This window comes from Microcaecilia unicolor, chromosome 5, assembly GCF_901765095.1.
Source record: "Microcaecilia unicolor chromosome 5, aMicUni1.1, whole genome shotgun sequence".
Lineage (NCBI taxonomy): Eukaryota > Metazoa > Chordata > Amphibia > Gymnophiona > Siphonopidae > Microcaecilia > Microcaecilia unicolor.
This window is the reverse complement of record NC_044035.1, coordinates 115,009,030-115,023,449: the sequence shown is the minus strand read 5'-3', so window position 1 is coordinate 115,023,449 and position 14,420 is coordinate 115,009,030. Positions and strand designations below refer to the sequence as shown.

General features: G+C 41.5%; 1 protein-coding gene across 6 annotated transcripts in view; it reads right to left on the bottom strand.

The window, feature by feature from the left end:
* Positions 1 to 14,420, bottom strand: part of SAMD8 (sterile alpha motif domain containing 8) — a 130,610-nt gene that overhangs the window by 15,519 nt on the left and 100,671 nt on the right. For all 6 annotated transcript variants that reach the window (XM_030203227.1, XM_030203223.1, XM_030203224.1 and 3 more), the window contains one exon: positions 2,288 to 2,383. In XM_030203227.1, coding sequence (XP_030059087.1) covers positions 2,288 to 2,383 — 96 coding nt within the window. The remainder of the gene's footprint in view (positions 1 to 2,287; positions 2,384 to 14,420) is intronic.

Here is a 14,420-nt window from a genome sequence, read left to right as displayed (position 1 = left end):
TGAACGCTCAACAGTACAGGTTTTTTTTTTTTTTTTTAAAGAAGGAGAGTCAGCTGGAGCTAAATAGGAAGGTAATCGGGCAGGCAGAGAAGGGGTGACGGGGAGGAAGGAAGGGACCTAGCACCACCAGGTGTGCATCACAGTCCCAGGACCGGGACACCTCAACCAAACCCGGGGGGACCAGGTTAGGAGCCAATCAATCCAGAGCTGCACCGTTATGACCATCCACCTGCTAGATAGAGAGAATACTGAGATAAGGACTGCTGCACAGGACTATGGATAGCAGATCTCAGACATTCTCTATCTCCACCTCTGGTAGGGGGACATAACCCATAAGTCTCTGGACTGATCTGTGTGATGCTATGGAAAAGTTTCTTCTCATTGTAGATAGATATCTGTCCTCCATACCTTATGAAAATGGCTCCGCCAGTGTTTCATGCTAACTTATACTCATGGATTGAGTCCCAATTGTTTCTTGGAAATTTTCCTGATAATTTGTCTGAAATAATTATTACAGCAATATTAAAGGATTCAAGATCATCTAAATTTTTAGTGTCCAATTATAGGCCAGTGGCTTCAATTCCATTTTTCACAAAACTAATGGAAGGTATGGTGGCATTACAGTATGTTCAATACCTCGACATGCATGATATCCTTTCTATTTCTCGATCAGGATTTTGTGCCTTTTTTAGTATGGAAACAGTTCTGTGCTCTTTTGGACCACATTCGAGCACTGTTGAGTGAAGAGAAAAGTGCACTTACTCGAATTTGATTTATCTTTGGCCTTCTATTTAGTGGACCACACTCTTCTTTTATAAAATCTTGAAGTCATGGGAATCATGGGTAATGTCCTGAGTTGGTTTAGAGGCTTTTTCTCCAGTAGATCATATAGGGTTAAATTGTATGCTGGTTTATCTTTCAATTGGAATAATCAATGTAGAGTGCTGAAGGGCTTTCCACTTTCACTGGTACTGTTTAATGTTTTTCTGTGATCTTTAGGCTCATTGCTAGATAGAAATAGTTTCCTTCATTATATCTATGCTGATATTTCTGTGCTGACCCTGAAACAATCAATTTTTAATACCGACATTCCTAGGGTTCAATATTGTAGTGATTTATTAGATAAATGGATGTGTGCCCATAGTCTAAAACTTAATACTGATAAAACAAATTTTTATGTTTTACTACCAATTCAGGACAAATTTCCAAGACTATTACTATTAATCAAGTTGAACACAAGTTCTCTCCGGTTGTTAGATCTATCTATCTGAACTTCTAATATCCTATCTCCTTGGAAACACAAGTCAACACACTAAATCAAGAAATGTTTCTTTTTAATAAGAAAATTGTGCACCATTCAAAAATTTTTCAAAGTAGACCAATATAAGCACCTAGTTCATGCGTTATTACTGTCACATCTTGACTGTTGTAACTCAGTATATCTGGGTTGCACAAAGGGCTTATTAAGAAGGCTCTAGACCATGCAAAATACAAAGATACGATTAATCTTTGGTCTATCTAAATTTGATAGTGTCTCCCCATTCTATGCTAAACTTCATTGGCTACTAATCGAAGCTAGAGTAGTTTTTTAAATTAGCCTGTTTTCTTTTTAAATTATTACATGGCTTGGTTCTTAGTTATCTTCTTGCCCACTTGCTTCACAGCCCCTTTTAGAATCAGGAGATGCGATAGTGTTAATTTTTTCACCTTCCCTTCAGTCAAAAGCAAAAGAAGACTATTGCTTTTTGAGAAGTAGATAACTGTTCAAGCCGCTAGACTGTGGAAGGAAATTGCCAGAATGGTTTCACTTTCACAATCATATTTTTTATTTAGAAGGAAGATTTAAACTTCTATTTAGGAAATATGTATTATAGTTCATAAGTACATAAGGGGTTGCCATATCAGGACAGACTGAAGGTCCATCAAGCCCAGCATCCCATTTCCAACAGTGGCCAATCCAGGTCACAAGTACCTGGCAAGATCCTAAAAAAGTACAAGATTCCAAACAGTACAATACATTTTATGCTGCTTATCCTAGAAATAAGCAGTGGGTTTTCCCCAAGCACATCTTAATAACGGCTTATGGACTTTTCTTTTAGGAAGCTATCTAAACCTTTTTTAAACCCCACTAAGCCAACTGCATTTACCACATTCTCTGGCAACGAATTCCAGAGTTTAATTACATGTTGAGTGATGAAATATTTTCTCCGATTTGTTTTAAATAAATTTGCATATATTGGAAACCCATGTATGCAAAAACCAAGTTTAAAACTGAAATGAACAGTACCTGTGTCGATGGAGGAGGAGTACCAGTAACCAAATGTAGCAAAGAACGACCCCACACATCTCTGTCATAGTAAAGGCCCATGGTATCCTTGGGACACTGCAACCAGAAAATACTTTGTTAACATGGGCTAACATTCATCCATTTGTAGTAAACATGTGACTAAAATAAAACAAGCATGATAGGCCTTAGACTGCTGAACTGACAGACCTTGGCTAAAGATAGAAGGGAAAACAGAAATGGAAAAAACAAATTGAAAATCTTTCATTAAAGTTCACATGGGGCAATTTTCAAACTATCCTGCTGGAGATAGAATACTGATTTGTTTGACCTGCACAGGGTTCTATCAATGTATAAGGACAATTCTCTGTCTCCACATGCTGGTAGATAGATGAAAATCTACAAATTCTGGGACTCATTTGGTGCACTTGACAAGGTAAAATTTATTGTCTGTGTGAGAAAAGGAAAAAGTGCAGATAAATATCTACTGTCAGTATCAAACCTAATATATATGCTGAGGGGAAACCAGATTATAATTGTATGAAGAATCTGCATACAAAAAAGGGAAGAGTAAGACGTTAAACATGTAAATACGGAAAAATACAAAACCTAAACATCGTGTGCTTTTGGTAAGTAGCATCGAAAATTCATTTAAAAGGCAACATGGTAAAAATGCATACCTCCCCGTAATTGTTTTTAAATAGATTCATATTTAAATTTACCATTTTGTGACTGGGTATACCCCTCGGTCTCACCAAATTGAGACCAAGTACTACTGTTAATTAATTTATATATTTGTTAGTACATATTTACATTATAACTACAGTGATACCTCTGTTTTCGTTGATAATCCGTCCGAAAACAATCGGCAAAATCTGAAACCGACAAAAACCGAGGCTATTGTTTCCATATGAATCAATGTAAATCCAATTAATTCGTTCTAGACACTCCAAAATACATACCAAAAACACATTTTATAGAGAATAAATATAGTGTTTAATACTAAAAACAATAAGAAATTAATATAAAATGAATATAAAAGACTAATGTAAAGAATAAATGAACATTTAACATGGCACTCACCTCCAAACCCATGGACTTCCCCCAAATCAACAATTGACTGCACCACATGTGTAGGGTCATCAGGGGAAGGCTCAAACCCTTCAAAATCTCTCTCATGAATGGTACACCAGTAAGGGCTTCACTTTACAATCACCACTAGCATTACCACACAACAAAAGAGTTAGCCTATCTTTCATAGGCTTATGTCCTGGCAGTGCCTTTTCCTCCTGTGTAATGAACGTCCTCTTTGGCATTTTCTTCCAAAAGAGGCCAGTTTCATCACACTTGAAGACTTGTTGGGAGATGAATCCTTCAGCCTCTACGTAATCTTTTAAATCAGACAAAAATGTTTCGGCCCCAGACTTGTCCGAACTTGCACCTTCGCCGTACCTAGTAACACTGTGTATTAGCACTCGCAATCAATAAAAAAAAGCACAAAAACACTGGTAAGCAATGGAATTGTTTGGCTAGACGCGCGGGGGGATGCTCACACAACGAGAAACAATGCCACACTGAGCAGGAGAACGCGTGGGTCGCCCTTTGTTTTTGCAAAATTAGCAGCGAGGTCATGTGGGCACGCCGACGAAAACTGACAAAAATTTTTTGCGGAAAAAAAAATCGACGAAAACGGAAACCGACGATAACCGAAGTCAACGAAAACCGAGGTAGTACTGTATCTGTTCCAAAATACAGGATTAATCCTTGATTCAGAATATACCAGCACCTTTATAGCTTCAACTAGATACATCCAATTCAAGGTATGATGTTGAATATTTGTATTTTGAATGCTTATCATTGATTTACATATCATCAAGTTTTTGTGTTGTATTTTCCTTGGACCATGTTAACATTTAGATTCATTAGTACTTATCTTATATTTTTAAATGTACTTTTAATGCATGTAATTATTATTTTTGGCAATTTTATCCAGTGTCATTATTTATTTGTTTACATCTTTTTATATTTCATTGTAGCCATTCTTTTATATTTTGAACTCTGTGTCAATGTAATATGTTTGCTATTTTGAGTTTGTTTGTATGTTTTTAGTGACTCCTGAGGAAGGCTCTTTGTGGGCCGAAACACGGCTCGTGTCGTGTCCTGGATGTTCAATAAAGTGCAAATTTTTACATCATCTGCTGTTCCCACTCCTTTTTTCCATCGCCCTTGTTATGACTGTTTTGTTTTTATTACCCTGACCATTTACTTTCTTGAATGCTAGACCTATGGGCTGCTCGCCTAGGACTCCCAAACCTTTTTCTACATTTACACTGTGATAGAAGAAAATTGCTCTCCTTGCATGTAGCTAGGCAGATACAACCGAGATGGGAGGCTTTTTAAAATTTAAAGCCTAAAGTCTTGATTGTGGGGTTCTCTTTCTTCCTTAAATTTCCATGTATGTGTGTATGTGCTTAATCACATATAGGAGAAATATGTTTTTGTGGATCCTTTGCATTTAGAACAGATTGAATTTTTATTTCTGCTCTTGCTGCTTAAACTGGATTTAGTAGATCGTGACTTAAATTTCTTGTGACTCTCATAATGTGGTCTATTGTTATTCAAATATATATAGAATATATATTTGTTTTTTATGCTTGCTATATGATTACTAATTGTAAGATTCTTACAACTTAATTACAAAATAAAAAAGAAAAGAGCTTGCTACAATTATGCTTTATTCATTTTCAAGCTTTTCCTGAAATAGTGCATTGCCCCTCAATTTCCATGTGGTCTGGGTTAAAAAGAGTGTATAAGTTTTCCTTATGAAGTGGTGTTTGTGTTTATTTTTCTCATTCCACTGTTAATGTAACAAGAATATTCTTAAAGTGTCACTTCAAAATTTTTTAAAGTATTATTTATAGAAATTATCAACTACACAGACAATTGTTACCACCCTTGCCTCAGTATTCTTTAGTAACAGGTACTAAAGTTGTAGGAACATATCCTGTTGGTCTTGAACAAGCTTCATTAGTTGCCAACAGAACGCAGGGTGGACTTCAAAATCTTGCTTCTAATTTTTATCATTTTACATGATCTGTTACCCAAGGCCTTGGCAGCATCTATTCAACAATACAAACCAGTCAGGTCTTTGTGCTCATCGCAAAGGAGTCTTCTGAAAATTCCTAGGGGCATAGTACTCAGTTAAACAAGAAAATGTTCCTCTTCATGGGTAGGGCCATTCCTTTGGAACAAGTTTTCTGATCAGTTAAAAGATGATAGTGATATATTGCAGTTTCACAATGTAAGGCCTTGACCTTCACTTCCTGTTCCTTGAAAACCACCAATGGGTCAGGTTTTTAGGATATCCCTAATGAATGCATGAAAGAGATCTGTATATTATATGTCTACTACTTCCACTGTATGCAAATCTCTCATACACATTCATTAGTAATATCCTGAAAACCTGACCTATTGGTGGCCCCTCAAGGAATGAGACTGTAGACCACAGAGGTGAGGCCTGACCTTTTGGGCTGCATTTGATGGGTGATGCTGAGGAATGTTTTCTTATGGAATTGTATTCTTTATTGTACATTGTAAGTCATCTTGCAGCTTCTCAAGAGAGTAAATTAAAATTAATAAATAAAAAACAAAACAAAAAGGGACAGAACAGCACAGCAAAAAGGAAGCTGTTAGTAAATATTAAGCAAGCTAGATAAAATGTTCTTGGAGGTTTGTTTTAGCCTGTGGGCAATAGTTTACCCATCTCTGCTGTAAGGCATCTCTATGACCACTGGACGACTCTCCACACTTCTCTATACTGTGATAACAGTTTTAAAAAATAGCATTTGATTAATTAAAGTAAGGAACAATATAACAAAAACCGTCTCTTAAAATGCTCTCCTTGATGGGCTCACAACAAGAGAGAGCTTTTCACTTCCAGATTATCAATCCAAATGTAGCCTTGCATCAGTAGTCAGCTAAAGTCATCTGGACAGATCTCAAATTCCATTATACTTCACAACGCCAGCCAACATGACATTCTTACTGGCAATCTCAGCAGAACAAAAGGTTTGGAAACTGAGCTATAGAAACATCACTTCTTAAAGGGGTTTACTTTCTACTGGTTTGCAGTATACTTGTGAGGAATTAGGGAGAATGCATGATTTGCTACTCATAATGCCCCTGTTATGGATGCATTGAGTACAAAATCAGTTTTATTTCTCTCCACATCCAATGGTCTCATTTGTTTTTCCTGGTCAACATTTGCTAACACATTCAACTCTGAAAACTAAGCTATTACACAAGAGTGCTAAAGATAGCTTTCCTTGTACAGTGGTAGGGTGGGGCAGGGCAAGGAGGACAGAGAAACAGGAAACCCAAGTATGCAGCAACAGTGGCCAAGTTTCAAGGCATCTATAGATGGCAACACTACCTCTCTTTTGCTGAAAACAAGATTCTTGCTAAGTACAACTTACTGGAAAAGGAGAGACCCCACACCCATTCCAATTTTGGCTGATAATGCCTTACTACAATTCAATTAAAATTCTATGTTTATAAATTATTTTCACCCAAGTCAGATCAAACAGTGCCCGTTAGGCACATCTGATGACGTTCCCCATTCTCAAACATATAAACTGAACGACGTGTCACCAACGCTAGCAGGAGCTATTTTAGTAGGTTGATGGATGAACATGAAATCAGTGCAGTGGCGTAGCAAGGGCGGGGTGGTGGGGGCGGTCCACCCCGGGTGTCATCGGGTGCGGGGGTGCTCCACTCCCGCTGCTCCGCCTTTAAAAATTTTTTTCCAAGCGCCGGAGAGTGGCAGGCAGCGCGCCTCGCGTCTGCCCTGCTAGTAAAGAAGATCTCGCTGACGTCGTCGCCCTTCCCACACTGAGTCCCGACCGCCCTCGCGGTAATAGGAAGTTGCCTCAGAGGGGGGCGGGACTCAATGTGGGAAGGGCGACGACGTCAGCGAGATCTTCTTTACTAGCAGGGCAGAAGCGAGGCGCACTGCCTGCCACTCTCCGGCGCTTGGAAAAAATGTTTTAAAGGCAGGACAGGGTAGGAGCAGCAGAAGAACGATCTCAGCTGTCGGGGTCGGGGGGACTCAGAGGGGAGAAGGGGATTGGGGAGGGGTGGGGGCGCTCAGAGGGGTGCTTAAAGGGGATTAGGGAGGGTGGGAGAGCATCAAGGAGGGGAGAAGGGGATTGGGGAGGAGTGGGGGTGCTCAGAGGGGTGCTTAAAGGGGATTAGGGAGGGTGGGAGAGCATCAAGGAGGGGAGAAGGAGAAGGGGGGTGGGGGACCTCAGAGGGGTGCAGGGGATTGGGGAAGGGTGGGGGAGCTCAGAGGGGTGCTTAAAGGGGATTAGGGAGGGTGGGGGAGCTCAGAGAAGGGGATTGGGGAAGGGTGGGGAGCTCAGAGGGGTGCTTAAAGGGGCTTAGGGAGGGAGGGAGAGTATTAAGGAGGGGAGAAGGGGATTGGGGAGGGGTGGGGGCACTCAGAGGGGTGCTTAAAGGGGATTAGGGAGGGTGGGGGAGCTCAGATGGGTGCTCAGAGAGGGGAGAAGGGATTGGGGAGGGTGGGGGTGCTCAGAGGGGGGGGGGAGTGCTCAGATGGGAGAAAGGGTCTGAAGCTGGAACTGGGGTCTGATTAGGGGGCAGGAGGGAAATGGGTCCATGCTGGGGCAGGTGGAGAATGGGTCTGGGGCTGAAAGGGGGGGATGCAAGGCATGTGGTGGATGAAGGGAACTGGGGGCTGAAAAGAGGGGGCCGAGAGAGAGGGGACAGTTCCTGGATGGAAGGGGGGCACGTGAGGGAGGGCAGACCCTGGACGGATGGGAGAGGGAGGCCTGGACAGATGGGAGAGAGAGGGCAGAAGGATTGAAGGGGCAGAGAGAAAGGGCAGATGGTGGGTGGAAGGGGAGAGAGAAAGAGGGCAGTCTGGGGCAAATGGTGGATGGAAGGGGCAGAGATAGAGGGCAGATGTTGATGGAAGGGGGAGAGAGAGATGGCAGACTGGGGCAGATGATGCATGGAAGGGGCAGAAGTGGATGGAAGGGAGAGAGAGGGCAGACAGTGGATGGAAGGGGCAGAGAGAGAGGGCAGACACTGGATGGCAGAGAGAGAGCGAAGACAGATGCTGGATAGAAGGAAGACAGTGAAAAGATGAGGAAAGCAGAAACCAGAGACAACGAACTGTAAATATATATTTTTATTTTTTTGCTTTAGGATAAAGTAGTATTGTAGCTGTGTTAATAAATGTTTATAATAGAACATGTAAATAAGGTAATCTTTTTATTGGACTAATTTAATACATTTTACTTTCGGAGAACAAAACCCCCTTCCTCAGGTCAGGATAGGACACTGTAACAGTACTATACTGAATTGACCTGAGGAAGGAGGTTTTGGCCTCTGAAAGCTAAATGTATTAGTCCAATAAAATGATATTATTTGTTTTATTTCTATTTGTTAATTTGTAAAGTGGTGATTGGTATTTGTTAGTTTTTTCAAATTTACATCTGCTGTCTTTATATTTTGCACAGTACTAGAGGACATTTTCTGTTTCTGTGATGTTGCATTGTATGCAGAGTCTGGCATCGAGGGTTCAGTTTAATTTTTGTCTAAATAGAAAGTTTATGATTACTTATTCTATAGTGGATTAGGGTGTATCTATTTGTGAAAAAGACATGGCTTTTGGCTGGCATTGACTGTGCAGGATCGACGATCTGTACTAATCTGTCTGTTTTCGTTTTACAATAGGTGAATTGATGTTCTAGTGCTCACTGTAGTGTTTAAGATGCTTTCCTTTTCCTTGTGTGATTCGTACAAATTACTGCTTATGGTATGGTAGAATTGCTCTATAGGTCCTGAGTGTTTTGTATTCTCGGTATGCCTAGTACTGGATTTCGGGGGGGGGGGGGGGGGGGGCGTTTAAAAAATGACCGGCCCTGGGTGTCAACTACCCTAGCTACGCCACTGAATCAGTGATGCTATATTTCTACTGAAATCATTGTAGAACAAAGAAAGAGAGCCAACATTCTTTTAAGACATATGTTGATCTTTCATGTTTACCTCTATGTGCAAAATATAAATATTGAGCAAATCGTTATGGTCTTTGACTTTTGAATGAAATCATATTTTTGTGTGATCCTGGAAGAGATTTCTACCAATTTGGGGTGACCTACGGATGACAATTTGTCTATAGACATATGGGGGCCAACGTTCTAATCAAGTTATGAGTTTGCTAGCACACACCGACTATATAATACAACTGTATATTTTCAGTTACTATATGGATAAAGGCCACTTAACTTGCTGAACGGTCCAATTTTATCCATACAATGAGGGGCTGACATTGAAGGCAGAGCTGATAATTATCCATTTAACAGTGATATTCAGCTGCTAAACATGTAAAATTATCAATTTATTTTGGGCTAGTATCATCACTGCCTACATGTAAATTCTCTGACACTACTTAAATGGATACTGTTGCTTTAAATATACTTATAAAGTTAAAGTTAAACTCCAGCCCCAGTGGACATTAGATATATGAGTTTATCACATATTGGCTGCAAGAAATTTAAAGATTATTGGGAGGTGTTTTGCCAATGATTGGTCTGAGTCAAAGGGAAACTGTGGTTCTTTTGTTGAGAGTGACTGGGGAAACGAATGGTGCCCAGTTTCCACAGTGTTAACTTGAAACTGCTGAGGCTTTTGTCCTCCTTTTTAGAATAATTAAAAATTAAAACATTAGGGAGGAAGTGACGTCACCGTTGCAAAATGGCAGCCTAATTGAAGAGCTCCGCGAAAGCGGGTGGAAAAAAGGCAAGGTGAACTCTGGGCGAGGGCTTGAGCAATCCCTCTTACTAAAGAAAACAGGTTGCTATCGATTATGGCAGCCAGGAAAAAATTGGCGAAATATAAATTCGCGGGGCAACAGACTAGAACAGCGTGCTAAGTCGGCCCAGCGTTATCCTCACGAGGAGCCAAAATGGCGCCGGAAGACATGGAGTCGGAAAATGACCCCGAAGAAAACAGAGCACGTGAGAAAAAGATATGGGAAAGAGTGAAATAGTCCGCTGGTTTAAGGAGCTAAAATCTGAAATGATAAACACCAGGAAAAGCATCCAGGCAGCGGTTACGGAGCTGAGAGAGGAAGTGAAAGACATCGGTAACAGAGTGGCTGAGACGGAGGAAAGAATCGAGACGGTGGCAGGAGAACTGCGGGGAGTGAACAAGAATCTTAATCGGGAGCGACAAATGAGACTGGACCTTGAACAACAACAGGTGGAGAATCTTGAGAACCGCTCAAGGAGGTGCAACTTGAGACTCAAAGGGGTTCCAGAAGAAAAGCAGTATAAAGATGCAATAAAAGTTGTGCAAGAGATCAGTGAATTCATTTTGCATCAGGGAATGGAGTCTCAGGAAGCACAGGAACAGTCTAAACTAAAGATTGACAGAGCACATTGCAGTTTAGGCCCAAAGCGAGGGGGCAACCCCAGAGATATAGTTGTCTGTTATCATGACTTCCAGATGAAAGAATCCATATGGCAAAAGGCTCGGGCAATGGGCGAAGTCACATGGAAGAACGCTAAGGTACAGATTTTTCAGGATTTGGCGAAGGGTACCCTGCAAAAACGAAGGGAATATAAGGACATAACGATCTACCTGCAGAAAATGGGGTTGCATTACCGCTGGCTATATCCGAGGGGACTCCTGGTTACAGTAGGAAGCCAAACGTAGAAACTGCAGCAGCCGGAAGGTGCTTGGAAGATTTTAGGAGCATTGGAATGCAAGGATTTACCAGAGGTACAGACAACAACTTCAAGGACAAGCAAGGAAGGAGTTTCCAAAAACCGAAGCGACTGGATAACGCCACGCAGAGAACGGCGGACCACGGGCCAGGCTGTGGACGAAGCGGGAGCCGAGCGGGAAGGGAACACCTGAATTGGGACTATGATAGTGGACTATAACTTGCAGTTCTTCTTTATCTTTCCTGTTATTAGACGGGTGACTGTGTTTTATTCTTAACTACGGATAATATGTGAATGATTGTGAGGGAGAGTGAATGATGTGAAAAGGGGGGCTGGGAGTTCAAGGCCCGGGGAACATGGAGGGGAGAGAGGCCCAAGCGGAGCGACACTGCCTTAGGGTAATAACTGGCAGCAACGACTAGTAGCCAGTTAAGGGGACATACAGGGGGGCAGGGGGAGGTGTGGGGAGGGGGTTAAAGATGGGGTCATGGAATGTGAATGGCTTAAATAACCCTGGAAAAAGAAGTGTAATATTTCGGGAAATTTATAAAATGGAATGGTTATGTTACAAGAAACACACGTTCAGAAAAAGGATGCGCGGTTGATCCAATATAAAAATTTGGGTAAAAGTTATATACTGGCAGATCCCAGAGGGGGGAAAAAGGGGGGATTGGCAATATATATAAAAATTAAAACATTAGAAAATTGGAAATTACGAAATTAAAGAGTGAAGAATTCAACAGTAGAATTGAGGGAGTTTTTAAAGGTTAAATTGGTGTCCACATGGTTTTGTTTTAAGCTAAGCTTTTTTTGTGGAACCGTTCAGAGTTTTTTTTCCTGTTATGGAAATCCATACTGCAGGAGAGGAGGGCTGCTGTGAGCAGAGAGCTCATTGTATTATGCTCAGTGAAGGCGGCGACTATCTATAACCCATGAGAGTAGCTAAACCACGGATATATGTGCGCTGAAACTCAAATTAATGGAGTAAATCGGCACATGGTGTTAGACGAGAAGGCAGTGAAAGCATATGGTAAACATTATTTTACAGAGCAGCTCACGATCCACACTTTAAATGCTGTATAATTTTCTGATCATGTGATCATGGTAGCTCGTGATTCAGCCACTAATTTACTAAATCTCCCAAGTCAACAGTGATTCACAAGAGTTCAGTCATCTTGTTTGCTGTATTCTGATTTTCTCTTTCAATTGTTTAAGATCCCTTATACATTTTAAACTCTATCAAACCTGGAAGTGTAAAACAATCAATTTATGTTTCTAATCAAAGACATTGTACCAAAAATACAATTAAATATTTGAAGTAAAGAATAATCTGTGCATGCTGGTGATTGGTTCATCAGCTAAGTTCTGAGTCACTAATTATGTTAGACACTCACTGCAGTGATAATGAAACCAAGGGTAGCAACTAAAGCAAGGGAAAGGATGTGCAAAAAATTAGCACTGCCATTGTCATACCATAACCATTAAAAACATGAGTTGGGGGTGGGGGAACAGTTTGATAACTTTGTGAAGGGCTGGGCCCCCATGTATAATCCTACCAATACATGGTCAAATACAGAATAGAAACTAAAAGGGATAATAATGCATAACTAACACACATTTGATCAATAGACGGATAGGCAGATTATTATACTAGTTCCCCCCCCCCCCCCCCCTTTTTCTTTTGTCTTACTTACAGGTTTGATTACAACTAAAATATGTATAGGAAGGAAGAGCTATGCAACTGCCCCAGTTGTGTCCAGGTTCCTGGCTTGCAGTCACCTCGGGCCCCGGGAGTTAGACCCGGTGAATGCTGCGAATTGATGGTTTACCGTTTCCCATGTTTCAGAAGATATGCTGATCCGGTCCAGATCTTCCAGCCCTCCAGATTGCTTTGGGAGTTTTTTGGAACTAAGCAGTATCCGTACCTGGTGAACTCTCTTGTGGGCTGCCTTTATTAACCACCTGGAAAGGTTCCTAGTTGCCTTGCAACAGAGGTCCTCAGAGGAGTTTCCTTTGGTGGAAGTCGTTTGCAGTGCTGCTGAGTTTTTCCTGTTTTAGGTTTTGACCCTGCTTGTTTGCTGACTTAATCTACTGACTGCTGCCTGCCCAGACCCAGCTTGTCTTCTGACCTTATCTACTGACTGCTGCCTGCCCAGACCCGGCTTGTCTTCTGACCTACTCTTCTGACTGCTGCCTGCCCAGTCCCGGCTTGTCTCCTGGCTTGCTCTGCTACCGGCAGCCTGCCCTGCTCCAGCTGGGTTCCTGGAGCCTTTATTCCTGCGGGTCCCTGCAGTTCTGCTTTCCTGCCCTGCCCGGTAAGTCCTGCCGACCGCCCGCACTCTGGGGCTCAACCCCAGAGGAATGGTGGTTAAGTGCAGGTGAAGTTTGGGCTATTTCCGGTCCAGTTGGTGCCTGCCTGCGCTGACTCGGCGGCAGCCTTTGCCGAAGAGTTCCAACCCGGGGTACCGGGAGGTCTGTTCTATCTGTCCTGTGTTCGGGTGATTCTCCTGCTGCTGCTGCTGCTCCTAGGCAGTGGCCCAAGGGCTCACTAACCCAGAAGTACCGCTAGAAGCGTGACAGCAATAGATTACATATTAATTTGTTGAGATGACGGGTAGGCTAGGGTGCTCAATAAAGATAAATTATTTTAAAACATTTTCAAAACAAGAATCACCATGAAAAATTATTCCACTACATTAACATCGATAGTCTAAATACCAGGTTTATCTCAGCCATCACAGTATTTTCAGTGCAGGCAAGACAAGTCAAATGTCAACCATTCTTCAGCATCTTTGATAACAAGTTTACTAATTGGTTTCTGTTACTTGGAAATACTGCATACTCAGGGGAGCAATGAGACTGTACAAGTGTTAGATCTGATCCTTTTGTTGATTATGTACAACTTGAAATAAAGGTTAAAAAAACAAATCTTGGGTTGGAAGTACTTCCCTGTCAGGAAATGAGAACTTTAATTTCAAAAACGATTTCTCATGTTTTGTGTGTATAAATACTCTTAAGTCCTGTCATGTGTACAGAAGCTGATAAGGTACAGCCACTCTCTTGTCCAGCACATTCTGACACATTTATTTATTTATTAGGATTTATTTACTTACCGCCTTTTTGAAAGAATTCACTCAAGGAGGTGTACAGTAAGAATAAATCAAACATACGCAATAGACATGTTTGCCAGTTTAATGTGTGACATGCAAAACTGATTTGGCAACATAAATGCAGAACAGCAATTGCAAACAGAACACTACTTCCATACTGCTCACACAGGAGCCCTTTTATTAAGCTGCTTAGGTGCCTATGTGCGCCCAACGCGCTTCAATTCGGAGTTACTGCTCGGATGCCGCATGGCCCTTGTGGTAATTTCATTTTTT